The following is a 24,809-nucleotide window of genomic DNA, read 5'->3' as shown; positions in this document are numbered from 1 at the left end:
TTGATAGCTTTGTGACTGAACAGTATCTAACCCTGTGAGAAATTCTGGTTAAATCGGTGGGACCATTTGCAGAAACCATTTTAGGGTGGCATGTCATGTATGAACAAAACCATATAGGATTAGTTTAAAATTAGTTTCATGATAAACCACTTCAAAACCTTTTTTCCTCTCAGTATTTTAGATAGGGGCAATTTTGTACTTTTTGGCTATGAAGGTTATTTTCCAATTTGCTTTGAGCCACATACTTATACAGTTAAAACACTGATGTGGCAAACATTTAAGCATATACTTATTTTTTCCTAGTGACAAAATACCTTATATACTGACTAAAAGTGTAAAAGCATTTACAAGATTTGGGCCTTATTTGGATTTCTGGAAATCTTTTTACACTCCTCCAAACACTTTGAGCAGCCTTTTTATTGAGCAAACTATGCCTGCAAGGCTACAAAGGAAACCCAAAGTAAAAACAGAGATATCTGCACATTTCTCTAAGAAGGATAGTTTTTTCCATTTAAGTTTTAAATGGAAGAGGGAAGGAAGAAGAAAAGTCATAGCAGCACCTGTTACACTGCCTGTTAAACCCATCAACATGGCAAAATGTGGTACAAACATGGCCATCAGCAGAGTTAACAGGAGAAATAAGCCTCTTACACCCAGAGAAAATAGTAGAGATCTGTATTTGGAACGGTTTTCTCTAGAAATACAAGCATACACAATTTCTGTGGCTGCAAAAAAGGGCAAAGGGTATGAAAGAAGAGCCTTGGCTAAGAGACACAAATTCACTAGGGTTTCAAGAAATGATGGCAGGTTGTCAGTAATAATTTCCTTTGTCTCTTCACCCCAGGTCAAGAATGCTGTCAGTGCAAAGGTTGTTTTCAAGACACAAGCAAAAAGGTGAGTCCAATTCAGCATACAACTAAATTCCCCTGGGTTTTTCATGTTACCTTCAAGTGTGGGAAGAAATATTTGTGAAGTGTAACTGAAAATGATCAGCCCTACAGAGACCAGGAAGTCCTCAAACTCAATGGAGAGTCTGAATTTTGCCCAGGACCACTGATGTATTTGTGTGAGACAGTAAGTCATTACTACAAGTATTATAATGAAATGGACCAGGGAGCAAAGCTGGCTGAGTTTGGAAACAATTTTGAGAGTTTTGATAAATACACAAGGCAGCAGTGTAACAAATGCAATTACAGACCAAGTTTTCTCAGTCACTGGTACATGTGGAAAACTATATGACAGCAAGTTCGCACTGACAACCAGATACAAAATACATGTCATGATTAGTTCCATCACCTGGGTTATGTTGACAACTATGCCACCTAGTTTGGGAGGTAGCCTTTTACAGCAGGCATTTGCAATATCTTCATTTGTGTCTCTCACTCTTATCAGTTGCCCATCTTCATTTTCTTCATACAGGCAAGCGATTAGAATCTTGCCTGTGTAACAGCATAGTGCTGCAGCCAAGATAATAAGAAACAGGCCACTGTATCCACTGTGGAGAAGAGCATACGGCAATCCTAGGACAAATATTCCCTGAAGAAGAAAAAGAAAAGATAGCACAAAATCTCTGAAGCAGAATGTTCACTAGAAGGCGCACTCCCAAACCTGACCTCCACTGAACATTGCTTTTACCTAACTGCATGGTGGAAGTACTACTACATTCAGCTAAGTAAGTAACAATCGTAAGAAATGTGTTTATTAATGATAAAAGAAATTATCAGGAAAAAGGACTGTTCCTATAAACCCACATATAATGATAAACTAGGAAAAAGAGAATGTGCCTGAATGATATAGTTAGGTTCCTAGTTAACATTTAACACTAGTGTGATTAGAAGCACAATTTAGAAGGTTCATAGGCAGTTATTCAGTCAACATGCATATTAATGAAACAGGTTCAATATCCATAAAATTAAGCAACTGTAGCAGCATTTGTACAAGTTTCATTCAAATCAAAAATAGTATTTGTCCTGTTTTCAACAGGGATAGAGATAGTTTTCTTCCCAGTAGCTGGTGCGGAGATGTGTTTTGGCTTTAGTCTGAGAACAATGCTGATAACACACCCATGTTTTAGCTGTTGCTAAGTGGAGCTTACTCTGATCAAGGACTTCTCAGTCTCATGCTCTGTCAGTGAGGAGGGACACGGGAAGCTGGGAGGAAGCAGAGGCAGGACACCTGACGCAAACTGACCGAAGAGGTATTCCATACCACAGCACGTGATACCCAGTATATAAACTGGGGGCAGTTGTCCAGAAGCCCCCAATTGGTGCTTGGGAATGAGATGGGTATCGGTCAGTAGGTGGTGAGCAAGTGTATAGTGCATCATTTGTGTTCCCTGAATTTTGTTCCTCATTCTCTCTTTTTCCTATATTTTTGTTGTTATTGTTGTTGTTATTCTCATTATGATTAAACTATTCTTATCCTGACCTGTGGGTTTTATCTTTTTCCGATCTCCTCCCCATCCCACTGAGGGGGGAGGAGGGAGTGGCTGCATAGTACTTAGTAGCTGGCTGGAGTTAAACTACAGCAGCACTGTTGATAAATACAGTAATGACAGTTGTCTTCTGTCTAAAAATTTTTAACAGACCTCTGGAAAAAAATTGCCATTAGAATGACATCACAGTTTGCTTGTGTTTCCTCTGTGGTTTCTGTACGCCACATGCAGCCTTTGCTCTTGCTAAGTATATTACTAAGGTGATTCTTCTCACAGCTGAGATTCTGGACTGTTTAACTTATTTAGGTGTTTAAATATACATATACATATACATATATATACATATATACATATATACATATATGTATATATATGTGTATATACATATATATACATAAATATACATATAAAACATATATGTGTATATACATATATATACATAAATATACATATATATACATATAAAACATATAGACATAATTTTCACTAAACAGTTTCTGAAAGAAACAGGATTATACTTGTTTTATCCAGTAAAAAAAAAATTGGCATTTTAGTTTCACAGAACACTGTATTTCTTTGGGTTTTTTTTTTCCCCTCTTTCTTCTCTGTATTTAAGGACAAATGACACTTTTATGTGGTTTCATTTCCATCAGCACAAGACCAACAAAACTCTTGAACAATAGCTATTCAGAAAAGTACTAATTTAAGAAAGATGCTTCTGTGACATTTCTGAGAACTGAAATTAAGCAATACAAATTAATCAGACTGGTCAGGTTATGTTTTGCTCTTGGTGACTGAAGAAAGGTAGGGTGGAAACAAAATACAGTTAACTAGTTCTACAGAAGTTTTAACCTCAATATTTCTTACAGCACCAATGACATGATGAAATATGGGCATTTGTGCTTGTATTTCCTATCCCAGCCTGGCAGCTGACTTGATTTGGATCAAAACCATTCAAACTCTATCTTTTTTTCTGACCAAACCTGAGCAGCCCCATCTCCTCTGCAAAACCCAAGAATCCCTGTCAGAAACAGGCCCCCTCGTAGAAGGGGCAACATACTCTTCTCCAACTTCCTGAGTGGGTAGTGCCACTGACTGCTTTCAGGAGCCCGAGCAGAAGAGGTGAGTTTAACGGTCTAAATCTTCACTGAAGAATTTTCCATCCATAACTGTGGACACGAAGCCATGCAGCAAACAAGTGTTTCAGGCATGCCTCTGTCTTTGGTGTTTTCTGTCAGCTTCCCCAGGTTTTGTATCCAGCAGACAGTTTCTGTGAGGGCAGTCTAGGAGCCCATCTCTGGTGGAGCTCATCAAGAAGGAAGGTGTTTGTCTTAGCTTTGTAGGTTTTATAGCTTGCACCCCTCTTCTAAGTGATACAAAGAATCCCAAGCCTCACCCATAAGGAGGGCTCTGAAAAGAAGCAATTTTTCAAACACTAGATAATCACTGATGTGTACGAAGTATTACCCTATTCTTCCAGCCACAGAATAGCAGTGCTTTCCAGGCAGACTGTGGGATGAGCATCAGTCAGAAAAGAAAGATCAGAAATCCTTAAATTAAAACAGTATTTTTTTCTTGAAGTCAGTGAGAAAAATGGAATGCCCATCACATGAATGAGCAACATTGCCTGTTTCATCCAGGCTTCACTCTAGATGCAGATATCTTCAGCTTTCAGCTGAATTAGAACTGCAAGAATCATACTAAATACATGCCCTAGTATATTTTGATCAAAAAGTCTATGCCTTTATGTACTGAAAAAAAGTACCTCAGTTATTATTGCTGATATAATAATGAAGATATTGATTAGATATCTATTTTGGTTGTTTTCAAGGACTTCATTTACAGAAATGCTTTTCTAGCAGGTCACAGTCACAGGTGCCATTTCATTTAGGAGCTGGGATATTTACCTACACAGCTTGAATCACCCAAATCTCCTCACTGCTTAGGTCCGCTCCAATGCAGGTCTCATGACCCGATTAGCTTGCAGTGTAATTAGCCTTTCTTTTGACATGTACTTCATAGAAGTGTTCAAAATTCAACCTTTCTGCCATCTAGCAATCTACTTTGTTAAAAAGACAAGATATGTGGCTGTATCCAGACTGCAGGTAGCATACATGTGGCAGTAGCTTTTGATATCATGCCATTTTTAATCATGATTTTCACTGACTGACCTAAAGAACAGAACATGATTTATTTCCTATGAAAACATTCTTTGGAAAACATTTACATAACAGACTGAGTTTAAAAGCATCACAAATAAAACAAGTCTATGAAAGAATCAGGAAGATAAAAGCCACAGAGTAATCTTCCATATTAACATAAGAACAGTGATGTTTTCTCAATTTCTTGCAGGTTGTAGCAAGCTTATGTTATTTGTTCTGTACTCGCAGCATTATTATTTTTCCCCTTAACCTGCATTTGGGAGTTCAAATGGTATCTCTTGACCCAAAGGGTCACTGTATAATTAAACTGCAGCAAAGTGTCAGCATAAGCCTTACCCATACAGTGGCTTACTCCCCAGCTGAATTTAGTCTATTAATGTTTATAAGACTACCTTCAACTTAAACTAAAGCATAAGTCTTCCAGAGACAATATCACAGACAGCCATTTACAGTCCTCCCCACAGGTGTCTGCTTTTTCATGCTTAATTTTCAGTTTAATCAGAGCATAACATAATTCTAACCTCTAACATTTCCTTACTGTCCTTCATCACAGCTCAGCTTGAGAAGTGTGTTATTTGTCATTGCTCCATCTATACACGTATAAGAAGGGACCCTCAGGCTTGCCCAGCAGGCTGTATCATCCTTTGTCTTCCAAGACGTTGAGTATTTTACCTCTAGACTAAGGATGGAAGCAGACTGTTCTTTGTCAATGAATGGATACATGTGCCTGGGTGGAGGTGCTTATCAAACATCCAGAGTAGTCTTCACCACAGGTAGCTGGGTCTAGAAAGAAGAAAGGGCTGAGGGCTAAAGTAGTGACCAGGCTTTGAAGAAAAGTCAAGGACAACAGCAGAAAGGGCATGTAAGGAAAGGTCAGTCTCATCTAGAAGCTATTTATTATCCTTGTCAAAATACCCCCAAGCAGAAACCACCAGGCACAGAAGCTACCACCAGAAATTACCAATCCACCTACAATACAAAGCAAGCAGATAAGGATTTCAAAATTACATCTGCACATTAAAACATTCTGGCATTTGTTAATGGGTTGACTGTAATAATTGAACTACGTGGGAGTGTTTCCCACACTAGCAAGGCTGGCTGCCTGTTTAAAAACACCAGTTATCTGGATTAGTGTAGAATGCAAAAAGTGGGCCTTCTGCCATAATGTCAGTCTTTGACACTACTTTACCTCAGGGCAAGCACCTCCCCAGGGAATAAAATGTGTTTAGAAAAATGCATAAATTAGCACTTCCAAACACTCTGAGATGATATAAAAAATCCATAATGTTCAGTTTTAAGTAGTTTTTTACTTTCTTTAGTTCTTTAGTACCAGGTAAAAAGCTTCATTTATAGGCTGTTTTAACCTGTAATGAGACTTTGGAAAACAAAGCTGATTGAAAGGTAATTAAAAAATAAAGATCAAATCATAGTCAGAGTTGAGACATTCTAAAAGACAATAAAATAAAATTAAGTAAAAAGCAATACTAAAAAAAACAAGAGAAACATTTCACCTTAAGACTTACTCATATGGGAAAATAAGAAATTAAGAAGAATTTAACTGAAAATTATTCAGTTAGTACAGCTCTCCAATATGCAGAACACATGCTAATATGCCAGACTGCTGAATTAGCTCTGATTGCTTTTCTCACCATCTGTAGTTACTCTACTAGAACAGTTCATTTAAGCCTAACTGTTTTCCCAACTCTGTATTGGATTCTCTGCATGAACATGGGTTAAGCATATAAACTATACCAGAAATCCTCCTTCATGGATCTTCTTGGAAGAGTAGGGAGATAAATTAAAGAACCCTGCTTCACAGTACAGTTCCACAAAATAATTTTCTTGTTTAGCATTTCTTATAATTTAAAATGAATAATTTTCTTGAACTGATGCAGGTCTGTGTTGATGTAGTATTTATGTGAAGATACAACTTTATCATCACTAGATTAAAAATACAGCAAATCCCTTAATCTTATGTCACAATAACATAACTACTTGCTTACTGACCTCCATGGTGTTTTTCCCTTCTCAGACACCCCTGTGATCAATGCTGATTTTGTATCTATCTTCTTCCAGATGACTATTGACTACACTGAATAACACTGGACCAGATGCCAATTATTCTACTAGATAACCTGCTAACCTTAGTAGAAGCTTTGACAACAGAAACATGTTGACAGTTACTTTTTTGGGATCTGTAACTTAGGCAGCTGATAATCCATTTAAGATATATTCTATTGTTACACTATTTTAAAATCAGAATGTTGTGTATTAATGTGTCAAAATTCCTTTAAAAGCTTAAATATATTATCTTTCACTGTCTATATTACAATCTCATCAAAGAATTATATCAAGTGTGTTTACTAAGGATTATAAGGACTCTTTCTCCAAACCCATAATGATTTGCATTAATTATAGTCCTAACTTTTTATTCTGTATCAATCAAAGTCTGTATTAACAATTACATTCTTTTTCTCAGCATTGTTGCCAGGTTTCACTAGTTAGGATTGAACTGGCTTTTAAAATACTGTAATGATATCCATAATCTTCTGAATATTCCACGTGTAATAATGATTGAATAAGAGTATTATTGGGTCAGATGTATCTTTTGTTACACCTCCCAAGTGCAAACTTTCTGGGCATTCTGCTCTCAAAATATTAATGAGATGAATGTTAACATCCATTTTAAATAGTAACTGTAGTTTTCCAATAGTTAATTCTCCAAGTCCAAGCTTGGGAAAAACAGGCACCTCAATTTACATCTCACACCTATATTAAGATAGGTTGTTAGCTCAGCTGAGACAAATTTTCTGTCAGATATGCCTGTTTCTTTTTCTGGGCAAGAGAATATGTACACAATGTATTGTAGTTAACTTCTAAATGTCTTCTGCAAAATAGCATGATTCCCATCCTGAAAAATTAAAAAATGCCTATTGCTCTCCTGTACTAAAAGCACATCCTCCTGATTTTCTACAGAGACTACTTATGAAGATGCATCTTTTTTTCAGAGCTAAGAACAATTTTAAATCCTTCTACTGATAATGTAGGAAATAAGTGTAGCACAATTCAGTGAGAGAGCTTAGAGAAGTGGAAGGTGATCTTACATTAGAAAATCTGTTTATTTCCCACTCTCGCATCCACATACTCAACAGCACTGTGGTGTATGTCCTAGTGGCTCGGTGAGAATCACTTATATGTACCAAGGAGGACAAGGCATGCTGGCAGTCAAGGGCTCACCATGTCTGTGTTGTTCATCTTGACCAGTGATGACCAACGGATTTTGGATTTGCCTTCTATAGTCTTCTGGAATGGATTCAGGTTTGGATCTTTTTCTCATATCTTTTCTCATCCCTCATATATATTAGGCAAAATACCCGAGTTTCACAACACTCTTGTTTTCCTTATCGGCATGTGTTACAGATACTGTCCTCTACTTCATTCCCATAACTCTTATCTAGGGGTCAGTTTTTCTACCTTCCCATTTGAAGGAAATCATGTACATGGTGCTCTGTAGCAGGTAATGCATACTTTCCCTTATAACTTTATTCTGCTGTTTCTCCTAGTGCTCTTAAACAAGTATAGACAGTCACATATAGAGGCACACTCTTCCATTCATATTTAATTTATACAACTATTAGTATTTCTGTTTCAAATTTTTACACTAACCCTACCTAGGTTTTTTTTTTTTTTTTTTTTCCCTGATGCCTAAGAATTGTTTTCTTACTGTCTTAGTCCCTGTGAGATATATCTTTTTCCCTAGAGTTTTTTGGTTCCTTTAGCTCTTTGCTATGCTTCATTTATAATTTACAATTCACAATTTTTACTCTCACTCTCTTTTTCTCCCTTTTTTTATTTTTTAAAATTTATTTTAATTGATACATTCGCTTTACACCTGAAGTAGGAGGGCTTGTAGCACACAGGCATACTATTTCTTAATTATGAGATGTGGCTTCTGGACATCTCGTAAATTCTTGTTAAACAACTTTCAAATTGCTTTCACAATTGGCTGTCTGTATTTATTCTTCCTAAACAATTATCTCTCATAATTTTCTCCTGATTTGTAGAACTCTCTCTTTTTGAAGTACAAAGTATATATATTATTGTTCTCTGTTTTCTCATAATGAATATAATTAGATCCACTGGTCTGTTCATCTTCATTCAATGCAATGAGGCTCAGAATAGGACTACTTTATGCTAGGTTCAATACCTTTTGTGTTAGATAATTATCATCTATAATTTTTAGAAACTCTAATGATGTTTTACTACAGACTGCACACAAAGTCCAGTATAGGTCTTTAAAACTGAAGTCAACAAGACTTCTTGTTGACAATAGCTCAAACTCAGAGAAACATCTCCCTAACATAGAGGGCCACCCTCACTTCTTTTACTTACTCTTTTTCTGTAAACCTGCTTCAACTAATTATTATTAATTTCCAGTCATGTAAATCATCCCACCATGTACTTGCAATATCAGTTATATCCTATTTCTTCTGAGCAGTGAGAATTTCTGGTTCCCTAGATGGCTACACAAACTCCTGGCACTGCTCTACAGGAACCAGGAAAAGAATTCATCTGCTTTCCCACTTGCTTCATGTTTTTTTTTTTTTTTTTTTTTCACAGCTCAGCTGAGTTTGAATTCAAAAAATACTACAAGCTGTTCTGTGGAAAACTTCAAATATTGTCCATGGCCTGTATGACCTTAGCAGCAGATCGATCCCTTTGAATGTCTCTTTCAATGTCAGTGAAAACTCTTCCTTTAACTTCAGGGATGGTTGGATTAGACCCCAGCAATCTTGTTTTTCATGATTTTTCTTATTCTTTCTCTCTGCCAATGCCAACCTGGTTTAGCTGCAGGGAGGAAAGTGGCTAAGGAATTTATTCTGTGATTAATGCCTGCAATCACCTTATATACCAAAATAAACTTTTAAAGTGTTTTTATGTCAATCCTTCCAGTCTCATAAGCAGAATATATGGCAGATAGACTGCTCAGGAGATGTTGTGATAAGCTAAGCACGTAAAGAAGTTGCATGGGCTGCTCTGCAAAATGAATGTGTCCATTTGACTGACAGAAGCCACTCATTTTATTCTCCTTTTAGTGACCAGATTAGTCTTAAAAATCTCCTACAGATCAGGAAAGGGAACAGAGGAAAGAAATTATCTCAACAAAAAAAGGAATTGCTCTATGGAGTGTGACAGCTGATCCTGTTGGCTTTTCTATTGGTTTAAATATTTGTTCTAAAACCAAAATAATATGCTTGGTACTTAATTCTGCACGGTTTGATGGAAAATGTTAGTTTGCATAAATTCAGAGCTGTCTGCAATAATGCACTAAATCACACAAAGTAAATCTCCCAAGCAAATTACCTTTTAAGAAAACATATTTTGCTTGGTCCCAGAGGAGAAAGCAGGATTTGGTGAAAAAATGAGGGCTTTTATTATGTGTTATGTAGCTGAGAGGAAAAATAGATAAAAAAGTAAGGCAGTCTGAAGTAAACCAAGCATTTTGAAAGCTATAATGGTAAGCAACATGGATTCACTGGCTGCTTACTTATTTCTCACATTATAGCTCATCACACATTCTCAGGTTTTCACCTGAAGGCAGGCAAGTGCTCAAAACATCCAGTACAGCCACATGCAAGTGAGTTTCCATGAAAATGTGGTCAAATACCTTGAGGGGAGGGAGAAAGGGAACTTTGAGAGCCTAGAAGCAAAGCAGTGGGAAGCCAAAGAACTTACATTTGAGTGTGAGCTGACATAACAAAAGGAAGAGTTGAAGTGCATAGAAAGTTCAAACCTTCTGGCTGGAAGAAAGCATTTAGCTTGTTAGGAGTTTTTCTTGAATGCTGCCTATATGGGACAAGACACAGTTCTTGTTACTTTTGACAAGTAAGGCTGAAAAGGAAATGGGTAAAAAACCCAAACCCATATTACAAAGAACTTTGCCCTGGAACAAACCTTATGCACCTCTGAGAGGTGAAAAAGAAGACAGATTACATCTTCTGGAAGCTGCGTTATATTTTCTGAAAACTGGCACGGGATTTGTCATGACTACATGCTGAATAAAAGGTGACTGAATCCTCCCCTGGCTAATATTATCCTGTTCTTTCCTCACCACAGACCCAGACACTGATTTTAGGTGGACTTTTCCTCAAGCAATAATGGCTCCCAGAGCACATCATATAAAGGGGAAATTTGTCTTAGAGCACTGCCTGGAGAGAATACAGTTAATAGCCTGGATGAAAGACATAAATAGTGGTATACTATTTTTCTTTTTTTGGTCTCTAGAAATCGGTAAACTGATACTGAGTATCGCAGTATATTCTTCTGAAATACGTGAGAAAAGATGCTGTCTTACAATTAGGCTGGGTATAGACAGCAAATCTCTACTGTCATTCCTCTCTTAACTTGAGTTAAACTTCAGTGGCAACCCTGGAGGCTTCTGCCCTTAGGATAAAAGATGCAGCAACTGATTTTTATGGCTGATATTTCAACATGCACAGATAAAGATGAAGTTGAGGTAGCAAATGAATTCCCATAATGGAGGTGTCTCCTATAATGACATTAAAGATCACATCATTCTTAAAATTCAACAAAGTAGAATAATTACCCTAATTTTAAGTAGATTAGACAAACATTCCCAAATATGTATAATAAAGAGAAAGACTGAAGATCAGAAAAGAAATGTGACTGTGTTTTCCGGCATTCCCTGAGTAGTGAGCATAAAAGCAAAGCTATTTAAGCTCTTCTTTAACAAAAAAATAAATTGTGAATGTACTATATAGTTATGCATTGTGAAACCCAGCATATGGCATATAAAATGCATGCTGAAGATGCCTTTTTGAGGTCTCCAGACGTAAAATACTTGAAGTATTATTACTTGAGGAGGTATTTCTCATTCTGTTTGTACAGACTGTGACACAGAGATTCTTGACCTCTACTGGTGCATGAACAGAAGTACTGGAGTTATGAAGTCATATTCCTTTTTTTTGTGGGTTTTGGTTTTGTTTTGTTTGGTGTTTTGGTTTGGTTTGTTTGTTTTTTTTTTCTAAATTTTCTTTTTCTTTTCCTCCCTTTTTAAAACATATTTTCTTGGTTTGCAGCCACACTGGAAAGACTTCGAGACAGGATGCTGTCTGGAAACAACAGCCGAGGATCTCTGGACTAACAAACTGGGGACCTTGATTATTCATAACTTTTAAATACAAAAATCTATTCATGAATAGAGAGAAACCTACTTATTTCATTATTAAAACAAAGCCAGTTTAGTGATTGCTGTAAAAGTTTGTGCATTTTTAAAATATTTTTTTTTCTTAACCTGATCCCAGTGCAGGAAAAGCTCCTCAGCTCTATTGGATCTCTCCTTTGTTCATACTTCAGTGTTGCGAGCTGTAGTGATTTCATGTTTGAGAAATGTATTTTAAGACTGCATCTGTTTTCTGTTCCTTTCTTCTAAACAATTTTCATTTCTCACATTCAGATTTTTAGGCCAAATCCTGATTTATTCATGAGGTGAAATAAATGGATTTTAAGTGAAAACTCAATGATTGCTACTAAAGTCACCAAAGTGACTGCTTGCTTTGCTGTCTTGTACTCAGGGAAATGATCACTTCTTAACATCTATGAATTGGATTAATCTCACCAAACTTCTTCTATTTAAACCAAACATTTAATGAATCAATACACACAGTAACAGAAAAGACATACATGACCAATCTACCTTGCTTTGGTGCATGCTTATTAGGAATGGGATTCTTAACTTCACCTATCTAAATACAGCAAAAAGTAAAGCTAATCTGCTACATCTGGAAAAGCAGTTATTGGAAATGATGGGTAGAAAGAAGGATCACTGGAGGACTATTAATTCCAACAGTATAGGGCATTTATTTTAGGATTTGTGAATCTCCATCAGACATGCTTATCACTCTATGTCATCTGTAGAGTCAGATGAATTCCTTTATGAAGGCTGTGAGACTGTGAGGTGCCCTGGAAAAGGAAAGGAAGAGCAGCAAGCTGGGTAACTTGGTAATGTGACTGTACCCGGCTAGCCAGGAACAGGTGGAAAAGGTGTCACCAGCTAAACTGGAGAATACTAGGATATCAGGCTGTGAAACATACGAGGTAGAAACAAGGGGTAGGAGAATACGATGAGCAACAGTCTTTGAGTAAAAATAACAGGATTTCAGAAATATCTAACTATATGCATAAGCAGAAAGCTAGAGGGAAAGTATGCATTATGCAGCTGATTATCCTTTCTGATTGGAAAAGGAAACTTTCAGGGGTGGAATGGCAGCTGCTCACAATTTAGGAGACAGTAAAGAGCTTCTAAAATCCCATCCAAGCAGCAGAGGGAAGCCTACAGTTTTCTTCAGGTATATTATTTTTAATTTGAGATGACAACAAACAAAAGTACAAAAGGAAGAGCTCTGAGAGCAGCTGGCTTCCCAGCAAAAGTGAAAAAAGTCAGCAGGCAAGCAGAAGCAACAAGAGCAGGAGTGGAGAATTCATTTTAAACTCCAGATCCCAATTAAAACTTAGAAGAAGATTTTTAAATCCCTTAAGGGAAGGTGGCTGAGGAGATGTCATTTGGAGTTGCAGAAATCATGCAGACAGCGAGACAAGGGAATGGCTTTAAAATGTGGTGAGATAGAATTGACCTCAGTGACAACTTCTAAGTAAAATACAAACATTAAAATGAGAGAATCAACCACCATTATAAACAACAAAATAAGATCACTTCTTATAAAGAAGATAACTTTCTTACAAAAGAAAACTCTCTTACATTACATTCTTATGCCCAGATTCACATTTTTCCAAGCCTCAGTAGAACAAACAATTAATAGTTTCTGAAATACCCAGTTTTAGTTTGAAATAATCAAACTACATTGGGTTTTAAAAGAGGGAGAAAAAAAAAAAAGCCCTGTGTATCGGGGAGGAACTAAACTAGCCTGAATCAAACACATTTCTAGAGGGGAAAACAACAGTAAAAACCCCTGTACATGGAAACACCCATGTACAGTAAAGGCAAAGGCTGAAGCTACCATTGCTACTGATAACACAAAACAACCAGAACACTGCTTGCTCTAGGTACCTACAAAACATAATCTGCTGGTGCTGCTATTTGTGTCAGTTCAAGAAATGGACTGAGAGAAATCAAAATGGATAGCAGAGTATGTGTATATGAGCTGAAGTGAATGTTTCTTCTGACTCCTATGTTTACATTTTTAAGAAGTAAATATTAAATTTGATTTTTTTTTGTTAGCTATTTAGTGAACTCAGTGTTATACATATGGCAAAACTAGTGCCACTGGCCAAGATTACAGAGAAACATTGCCTCCCAAGAAACATGGTGTGTGTGGGGAGAAGAGGGAGAACACATGCAAATAGAAGTCAATATCTTTTATATGGCTTTCGGACAAAATATTTTATACAGCTTACTGTGCTAAAACTGGGTTATAATATATCGTCTTCAGTACCATATGTAATCAGTGTTTAGGGCTTTCTATTTTCTCAGATAGCTCCATTTGTTCATTCAGACAGAGCTTGTGCCATTTCAGTGAATCTCATGCTGTCAGAAATTACACACATGGAAGTAAACTGTAGATTAACCATCTATGGGTTTTATAGAAGAAGCTTTACCATTTGGAAAGTCTGTTACAGAAACATTACTATTTCTGATTCTATCAGTACATTATAATAATTCAGATGTCCTTACTTTCAGTACTGAATTCTCATATACACCTGCAGATGTTGAGCCTTATTTCCTTGATACCTGTCAACCTTTATTCTTTCATGAAACCTGAGGCTCACTCTTTCTTTTTATGAAAAAAAAAAAAAAATGAGCTCCTGTCTGAAAATTTGCTAATGGAAGTGAAGGAAGTTTACAAAAACCAAGAAAGGAATGCTGACAAAAGATTTTACCTTCTGTTGCCTGTCACTATGTTCTTGCTGTCTTGGGAGGGTTGGGAGAAATTATATGTCTAAATACAGTTTATTAAAGCAAATTTACTGAGGTTACACACCTCATAAATTTAAGAATAGGGACACAAAGAACACTTTAAAGAAGAATATTTTCCATCAGTGATACCTGGTTAATGGTACGTGCTATACAGAGGCACGAGTGTACAAATTATCTCAGCTGGAGAAGGGTGATAAATAATTATAATAGGTAATTTGGGCTTTGTTTTGAAAGACAACTGTTGAACATACCAGCACAACAATAAAGTAAGCAGATAGATACAGAAGTTCAGAGTCGACTAATAATAGTGTTTTTAAATCCCATGTGACCTGCCATGGATTAAAAAAGGAGAAATTATACCATCTGTTTTCATTCAGGTTGTTAAAGGTGATCTCAGGGATTGATAAGACCAAAAACCATGGTAGATTACTTTATTTTAGTGTAGCGGGAACGTACACCAGCTATTCCTTTCACCTGAGGGAGCCAGAGATCCTTGTTCTGCAACAAGTGATAGCACATTAGATTCTCCCATGGAATAAAGTGATCATCGTTTTCAAGCGGCCGACAGGTACTTGATCCTGTTTGGTAACATTTACTGTTTAAAAGGGTATAATTTTCACAACGCTACTATCCATTTATCTTTGATATAATGGTTATGTCATTCTCTTTCTTGACCATCAGGATTTTTAAGATGGAATGACCATTTTAATGGCTGAATATTCTAAAAGTACTCTTTTCACATTTGTCTGCTGATTTATCTTGTGGTCCGCCCCTACAATGGGTCCCAATAGCAAGGGGAATCCATTCTATACAGAAAAAAAATTAAAGGAAATTGAATCAAATATCCAACTGGTGTATCACAGGCCACCTTTGAACAATCATTTTGTAAAGAGTTTCTGTAAAATAGAAATAAATTGTTTTCATTATTGGAGGTCCTGGAAGTCCTTTATTGGAATCTCATTCTGTAGGGCACTGTGCAAGCAAAGTACAAAAAGACGGTCACTTCTCCAAAGAATTAAAAATCTACAGTTAAGATAACAGGAAACAAATACAGGCAGACAGCAGAGTAAAAGCTCTGTTTAGCTGCTTCCACTGACTGCGGAACAGACATACCAATATTTTATGTGGGCAGCAGGGGGATCCAAACAAGATGTGAACTTGAGTTGGCCCAGGAAAACACACTCTGCTGTCATTGCATACTGCTGCAGGCAGTGAATGGTGTGTCTGCAGCAGGCCTCAGAGCCTGAGTCTGCTGCAAGTGATGACCTCAGGGAGGAAGGCATAAGGCAGAAGTTCAGGAGAGACCACCAGCATTTGTTTTGTTCCTCATTATGGACAACAGCATAGAGCACAGGAAGCTGGTCGTGACCTTGTGTATTAATTAATACTTTTCCTTATGAAAGATTCTTGCAATGAAAAATACAAATACAGGGGTGTCGCACGCATGTGCTTCTAGTTATCTACCTACCAATGCAAAAGGTTTTTTTAGACAAAACACCCCCAGGGCAGGCCATCCCCTGGATGGTTTGAAGGTTTCCTAATGATGAGAGAAATAGAGGTCTGGGAGGCAGATACACAATGTTCAGGTTTCTAAAGTGTTACTTGCATATACCATTTATTTTATATATGTCATGGGGGAAATGCAAACTGACACGCCCTTTTTGCAAATATATGTTAATGTGCCTGTGAATAATACCTCTGTCACTCAGCAGGGTGTCTATTAAGCTGGTAGTAGTTGGCCCTTTTTTATGTTCAAAATATTTGTACAAAAAAAAAATTGATCAAAAACATTTTTATGTTCAAAAGCCTATTTTTATGTTCAAAAATGTGATTAAAATATTCCTATTAAAATATTTCAAGGTCCTCTTGTAACTCTCTTGCAACTCATCTGTTAGGAAATTTTGGGCCCATAGTGTGGGTAAACATAATCTAAGGACTGCTTTAACTTCTAAAGATTTTTAATAAGTCATTTTAACACCTAGAAGGCTGCAAGAATTGCAGTGTTTTGGTCCGTTACTTGTGTAACCCATGTACCTGTTTCTGGGATGCTTCAGGAGCTAGAATGGTGCTCTCTGAACCAATTGTCCCTATACTGGCATTGTCTGTATGTCCAGGGAATAATTTGTGAAGTAGTTATATCACAGCTCCTACTTTCTGGCAAATCTGACACAGAGGAGCTATGGAAAACTGATTTGCCACTCCTAACATTTCCATAATTGTTACAGTAGAATATGCTGATGTAAATCCATTCAATGCTCCCTCCATCTCTTCATTGCCCAGATGATGTGACAAACAACATAAAATGCAAAACCTACAAAACAGCAACTTAAATCCCATGAGAACAATCCAAATATCTCTTCCTAGAACAAGAATCAAATTTTAGATGAGCCACCTCTCTATGTTTAGGAGTTCTGGCTTCATAACATTTTTAGTGTCTGCAGCTGACCAAGGGAAAAGTAGACCGATATGGTGCATTCTCTAATGAGATTTATGGGAATGGTAGTTACTTTTGTAACTTAAAATCAGTCCACTGCACAATGCTTGTGTGTCAAATAAAGAGATTTCTGTGAAGTAAATAAAATTTCGTTGTTGCAGGATAACACATTTTTGATATAAAGCTTCTGTGATAAAAGCAGGGTTGGGAACAGAGAGAATATATACCCTGTATGCAGCCTTTTCTGTGCTATATGAATATGTGCACAAAACTAAAGAAATCTGAGCTGAAATAAAAGGTTACATAAAGTAGTGATGTATGCCCATAATCTTTTATTTTTTCCTTCAAGAGAAAAATCCAAAGAGAAAATCAAGCCACACACATTAGCAACAGGGTTTTCTTCCCTAAAATACATCTTTTATCAAATGCATCTCATAATGGTGACTTTCTATCATAGGAAAAACAGATCTGAGTTTAGATGACTCTCACTAGGCTCCAGACTTTTTTTGGGTCTCCAGTTGTGGCTATGTGGGTTTGTGGTTGCAAACCTATGAAAAATAAATTTGGCCAGTACTGCAGGTGCATTTCCACTAAAATCACATTAATTGGCACTTTTATGTGCACCACAGTAGTCCTACAGTCTTGGAATTTTACTTGTGCTGTGATTTTTTGGACTAGCTCCATTTGGAAACTTGAATTACTTACTGGTCTTAGGTTAGACACTAGCATTGGTCATCTCCCTTTAATTCTCAATACTACCTCTTGACATGAAATGCAGAAGTTTATTTCCCTCAGACATTTTAGTCTCTACAATTTAGTTCAGTGTATGACTTTAGCTTCAATGTATAATTCAAGGAACTTACTGCTTTGGGCACCAGAAGGGATTGACCTTTGTTCTCAAGTCTGGAAAATAAATACTTAAGATCAAGTACTGCAGTCAAGATCTAAGTGTCTGTTTAGTTAAATGTGACTAAATTATTCAAGGCTGAGGATGAGAAGATTCGTATTGCTGTACATCTAATGACCTGATGGAGAAAACATTTTGCTTTCTAAGCACAAAAGCGTGTACATATTTATATTTAGAAAATGCTTAAATATCTTGTCAGTAAAGCGTAATGGGAGGGGTGTTTAGCCACCTTAAAAATATGTTTGCCTTTATATCTTCAGGGGCATATCTGCTAATTCCGTTTCTCAACATGACTGTGTTTTCCACTTAAATCTTTGGGAATTGTGGATACTCAAAACTCTAAAGATTCAATCTATATTAGAGAGTTGAAGGCAGGTCACTCAGAGGAAACATCATAAAAAAACAAATATTAACTATGAGATATTCTCAAGTGAATCTTTTAGAGTTAAACAAAAATGAGCCAAATTGGAACCCAATATGGAAATGTATCCAGCACACTGTGAAGTATATACAGACATACACTTTTGGTTTTAAAAATGGTGATTATTGAAGTGTTGAGTCTTTCCTAAACTAATGTACAGTATACAGAAAATAATGAGCATATTTATAATCAGTACTGTAAGAATTATTTATTATTGACACAATTTAAAATAATTATTAGTAATAGTAATTGCATTATTGTTATTCCTAGAAGCATTCACAATAGACAAGCACCCTATTGTGTTATTCTGATCATGGAACAATAAAATTGCCTCTGCCATAGGTATTTCTAATTTTGTACAACCTAACCTCTGTAAAAGACAGGAGACAAAATGTGACTACAGTGGGTATCAGATGCACATTCAGTATGCTTTGATACGTCATGTTCTACCAAGCATCCAGAGAAGAAATGTATGCTTATATTACACTGTATTTTAAAGATTGTATATGCATCACAATAACAAAAGCACTTTGGAACTGCCTGATAAAGTGGCTGATGTTTTTGCACTTTTAAACTTATTTGTGCACCTGAGACCTATGTGGAGATAGACTCACAATGGTGCAAATTACAGTTATGCTCAGTTGAAGAATATTTCACTTATTGCTATTATTTCACTTCTTCCCTTTGTCTGTCTTGGTTTTTCTCCATTCTTTGTTGTCTTCTACCCCTTCTTGATACTCTAGACTGAATGCCTTTTTCTTCCAATTTTGCTTTCTTTTTCTTGCACAAACATTCTCCATACTGTTTGCAACAATCCTCCTACATGTAGTTGGCAAATAAACAGACTTTATTGTCCTTTGGTTCTGCTGTGAAATGCTGTGCCATTAGAATTTAACTATCTATCTTCTTCCTTTGTGACTGTTGTTTTGCTCATCTATCCAGCACTACGCTGCAAGTTAGCATGATTTTTGTTTTGCCTTTTACTGCTATATACAAACAAATGAAACATGCATCACTCTGCCAGATGATGCCATTCATGTTCTCTTTTGAATCCACTCAGCTTTATGGTCTCTGTCCTTACCTAGATTAACTGGATACAGGTTTTCATTTGCCTGTACAGTGTTGGAATATGAAGCATGCTTCCCTGGAAACTTTAAATGTCTGAAGCAATCATTTACACATACAGCATTGTCACCAAAAGGGCATATATTTTCAGTTGAAGTGAAAACCAAAATAAAAATCTCTACCTGTTTGTTTGACAATATTTGCATTTAAAACACTCTAAGAAAACCCTTGTGTTTCATTTCAGAGACCAAAATTAATTTTTTCCTATAAGAAATCTGGATTGCAATAGAATCTCACTTTTAGACTAACTGTATTCACCAGAATAACAGTTTAGAACACTTCAGAATTCTGCTGAAATATTTACTTCTAATTGCCATGCAAAACACTTCTGCCGTTTCCACTGGGTAGGGCAGAAAGGACTCCATTTTAGCATAGATTCTCCTCACCAGTCAAGAACGTTTGGATTGTTTTAATCATTCTGTTCACAACTCTGACTTTCTCCTCAAAGCTATTCATAGGAATTTCTTCAAACTGTTATTTTTTCCTGACAGATGCCCATTCAATATTCTCTCCTCTCTCCTCCTCTCCCCGCTTTGCCCTTCCCTTTCTCTGCTCTCTAGCCTTGTTCCTAAACCGAATGCCAAGGTATTTGGAAATAGGAAAAATACGTACATGTGTACATATGTGTACATATTCACATACTTGCTGTCGTGGTTTAAACCCAGTCAGGTAATTCGTTCGCTCACTTCCCCCCCTTTCTTGCCCTCCCCCTGCTCTCGGAGGGACGGAGAGGAGAATCAAAAGAATGCAACTCCCACGGGTTGAGATAAGAACAGTTTAGTAACTAAGGTATAACACAAATCACTACTGCTACCACCAATGATAATAATGATAAAGGAAATAACAAGGGAACAGAATACAACACCTCACCACCCGCTGACCGATAACTCGCCCCCCAAGCCCGACCAAGCACCGACCGATACCTCCTCCAACCCTGCAGTCTCCCAGCCCTTCCGGCTAACTCCCAGTTACATCCTGGGCATGACGTGCTGTGGTATGGAATACCTCTTTGGTCAGTTTGGGTCAGGTGTCCTGTCTCTGCTTCCTCCCAGCTTCCCCTCCTCCCTGGCAGAGCATGAGGCTCACAAAGTCCTTGGCCAAACCAAAACATCCTTGTTATCAGCTCTGTTCCCGAGCCGAAAGTCAAAACACTGCACTGCACCAGCTACCAAGGAGGAGAAACATGACTGCTACTGCTGAACCCAGGACACTTGCTTACTCACATATGTACCTGGTTTCACAATGTGTTGTTGGGACACTTCAGTTAATGAAACTGCAGCTCCTGTCCTCAGCCTGCTGTAGGAGAAAAACTCCTAAGCTGTAGCCAGCTGCTTTCTAATGCTGATTTCTAAAATATTGCACCAAATGAGATCCAATAGCAGTATGCAACACACAGCATGCTGACAATTTTTACTAAGACTGTAGTTACTGATCTGTTTGGATAATATAGCTTAAAATTGTCCTGGTTTTAAAAAGTCACATGTATGTTTGATTATGTTTTTACTGTCTACTTTTAACTGGAAGCTATAATATTAATAATTAATAGGAATTGTGTACATAATGACATTCAGGAATTTTTAGGCACTTTGATGTTTTTACAGAGGCATTATTACTTTTTTCTTTCAGAAAGAAAAACAATAGGTGAGAGAGAATGTGACTTGCCAAAAGGTCATACCGCAAATATTGACAAAATTGACATTGAATGAAATCTTGGCTTCTGTGAAATCAAAGGCAAAGCTCAGAGAGACAACAGTGGGCTCTCATCCCAGACTCCTGTCCTGACTAGATGCTGCTGAGAAAGACTGAAGATAAAATGTGTTACTAGAATGTAGTTGGGGTATTTTAGAACTTCATGCTTTTATTCACAGCTGAACGCTTTCTGAGTATGATATATTACTGTGCCCTGTTATTGCACTGGCTCTCATGTGGTGGAGCTCATGTTTGAAAATACAGCTGGGTTAGAAATATGTCTTTTTTTTCCTCTTTTGCAGAGCTGAGGGATGAACTGGATACATAAACAAATGTTCATCAGCATAATCACAGACTTGTGTGGCACTGGAAAAGTTATTTTTCTGTAATTTAAGTGGGATAAAAAGTTGTCGTGGTTTAAGCCCAGATGGTAACTCAGCACCATGCAGCCACTCACTCACACACACTCCCCTCCAGGCAGGATAGGGAGGAGAATCGAAAGAATGTAAACCCCACAGGTTGAGATAAGAACAGTTTAATTACTAAAGTACAATATAGTACTACCAATAACAATGATAAGGGAAATAACAAGGGAAGAGAATATAAAACTAAAAGGGGAAAAAAAAACAATAAACCCAAGTAATGCACAACACAATTGCTCACCACCTGCTGACCTATATTCAGCCCAAGTGACAGGTCCCTTCTGGGTGCCTCCCCCAGTTTATATACTCACCATGATGTGCTGTGGTATGGAATAGCCCTTTGGCTAGTTTGGGTCAGGTGTCCTATCTCTGCTCCCTACTGGCTTCCTACGCCTTTCCTCACTGACAGAGCAGAAGAGACTGAAAAGTCCTTGATCAGGGTAAGCATTACTTAGCAACAACTAAAACATTTGTGTGTTATCAGCATTGTTCTCAGACTAAAGCTAAAACAAAGCACTGCACCAGCTACTGGGGAGGACAAAAAATAACTGTTACAGCTGAAACCAGGACAAAAGTGTTTAAGTAACAGTTACTGGGACTAGACGTATCTGTGGATACTGCTTTTTTCTACCATGTCAGACAGAAAGCTAGTGGTAACCATAGAATTATTTAAGGAAATGAATCATGAGAAGTGAGAAAAAGAATCTGAAATGTTTAATGCTAAATTTAAGGATACAGAAAGATACTAAAACTCCACATAGAATGCTGGCACCAAATGCTTTCAGTCTTTTCAACCTGATTATTTAACATTGACAAGTATTATCACACATCTCATGCTTCATGCTCCAATTTAAATCTAGCCTAACTTACATGTCAGTAAATATATGTCTGACGTCAGTCTGGATCTTAGTATCCTCTTTTTATTAGATATTTACCTCGCGTTTCTATCAAACATCTCTATCACTGCATTCAAATATACTTACTAAAGATAACATGTGCACTTCCACAACAGATGCCATCATCACCATTTCATTTTCACTTGGTGTAAATATTTTTTAAACTTTAGCTAACATATCTTTTTCCCTTCAAAAGTTTTCACTTTGAAACTTTGGGTTTTTTGTTTGTTTTTTTTTCAGAGTGCTAATCTTTCTTCACAAGATTCTGCCTAGCAGAATCTTTCTGCACAAGATTTTGCTAATCTTGTGCAGAAAGGTTGAAATATGTTAGTGATAAATTTATAGAAACCTTTTAGAATATTGGAAAATGATGGTACAGTTAAGAAAAATAAAGCAGGCCAAATGATGATCAGGTTTTTCAAATGTGGTTGTAATGAGTGGGAAAGTAAAAGGTTACCTGAATGGCATTTGTTACATTCCATCCTGCTTCCCAGCTGGTGATCAGTTTGACCTGGGCATGTGGCAGGGGAGCTGGGGACTTGTATTCTGGATCCTGGTGGCAAACGTCAAGCTCAAAGTTCACAGGTCCATCTGGTTTCTCTCTGTCCTTGCTAAGAGCTCTGTTCAGTTCATCTCTTCTAGCAAAATTCACATGCTCTTCATCAGTGTCTAGACAGCTGTCCCATCTCACCATTCTAAAAAAGAGAGATGGTGTTTCCCTAAAGCAGCTGAAAAGAGATGAAAAAGTCTGCTTCAGGTGAGCCATCCCGTATATTAAAGTAAAATCTTTCCTTACATGTCTTTATTGTTTTCAGCACTTGTATATTGTTAATCCGTTTGTTAGATGAGTCCTGATATTGTAGTTTGTTGTCTTTTGTTCATTTATTTGTGCTGGTTTCAAATGGCAGCTAAGGAAGTATCTCCAGGGTCTTCAACATACTGTCCAGAGTACTCTGCAGTGAGATTTCGGAGTCTGCAAGCTGCAATTTACAATTCAAATCCTTTTTCCTTTTACCTATGATATCCATGAAGATCAGTCATTCATGAAGCATCTACACATAAATACAAGAATCTATTCCTGGAAATTATGCATGTTTCTAATACAAATAAATAATTCTGCCAAAAGGAAAAAATGCTTCATTAAAAAATGGAGTTGATTGACTGACTGCTACATAAATGCATGTAAACAAGTTCACTTTTCCAGATGTCAGAATTTTTTGCTGTGTTTTAGTGTCTACAGAGGTCAGTAGAACTTTAAAAATGTTCTTAAAAAAGCTCAAAGTTGCAAGAAGAAAAAAGTAGCTTGTTCATAATTATATCTGCTTCACAGTTGCTGGTGACAGCCAGAGGAATGACATAGAGCTGTGATTCTGTGTTTACTGTATGGATGTAAATTGTGACACATTATGGTTAATCATACTGCAAGTCCTGAAAATAAAATTTACAAAAGTATCCTTTCCTTGCATGGGCCATGGACTTTGTGAAAGAAACGTAAAGAGAGAGAGTTTGGTTGCACTGTTGTAGAATTATTAATGCTCATTTTCTGTTGTTGTTTCCCATGCCTGCCCTGCATTCCTCTTCTCTCTGTTTCTTTGATAAGAGTACTGGGTTTTAACAGCTAAATTTCTACTTTAAGAACTGAATAAGTGATACAATGCTGCTTATCATGCTGACAAAGTATCTGCTTATAAAGGGTCTGAATAAGACCATGTGAGTTCAATTACAGTCCTTGCTTGCACTAGCATGTCTTTTCTGTTGGCTGAAATTTCAGGAATTCTCAAATTTGTAAGTAAGTTTATATTTTTGAACTAGAATTCTGAACTCGTGACTCTTCTGCCAGATATATATGAACTGCAGTCTCACTAGGAACTTTCATTTTTCAATTAAATAGAAATAATGTCTTGCCTATTTCCAAAATGAAATACCCTTCATGCAGGCCTTGTTGTCTCTTTTTTTTTTTTCTTTTCTTATGTACTCAGGATTAAATAACAATGCAAACATCTCTATTCTGTCTTTAATGATCAGACACTGAAATTTCTCTTGTTCTTATCACATAACTAGTTTTCTGAAGCTTTTCACAGTTTATCCATCTGTTAAAAAAAAAAAATAAAAAAAATTTCAGAAATAATACCAGTACAGAATCATGTTCCTCTGCCTGCCTTGTTCAAGTCTCATCACTGATACCTGTATGTGCCATGTCCATGGGTTTATAGCTGGATGCTCTAGAATATTTATTTTACAGATCGTGAAATCTGCTAATGTTGATCTGAGCTAAACGAGTGGCTCTTGCTTGTCAAAATATCCATTTATTGATATTTCTGAAGACTGAAATGGAAGACAGCGGCCATCTCACAAACGTATCAT

At 36.9% G+C, this 24,809-nt stretch overlaps 1 protein-coding gene across 1 annotated transcript; it reads right to left on the bottom strand.

Moving 5' to 3' along the window:
* Positions 1 to 23,211, bottom strand: LOC133280316 (vesicular inhibitory amino acid transporter-like). The gene is made up of 2 exons (XM_061474915.1): positions 22,903 to 23,211; positions 1 to 1,536 (listed from the first exon to the last, which is right to left on the bottom strand). Exons 1-2 carry the CDS (start codon positions 23,209 to 23,211, stop codon positions 385 to 387), a joined length of 1,461 nt encoding a protein of 486 aa, XP_061330899.1. The 3' UTR covers positions 1 to 384.
* Positions 23,212 to 24,809: the final 1,598 nt, after the last annotated feature.

The sequence above is a fragment of the Pezoporus flaviventris genome, unplaced genomic scaffold (assembly GCF_033815535.1).
Source record: "Pezoporus flaviventris isolate CSIRO_AGI_PZ_B2104156 unplaced genomic scaffold, CSIRO_AGI_Pfla_v1 ptg000081l, whole genome shotgun sequence".
Lineage (NCBI taxonomy): Eukaryota > Metazoa > Chordata > Aves > Psittaciformes > Psittacidae > Pezoporus > Pezoporus flaviventris.
Note: the sequence above shows the minus strand (reverse complement) of the source record. Positions and strands in the feature narration are given on the sequence as shown.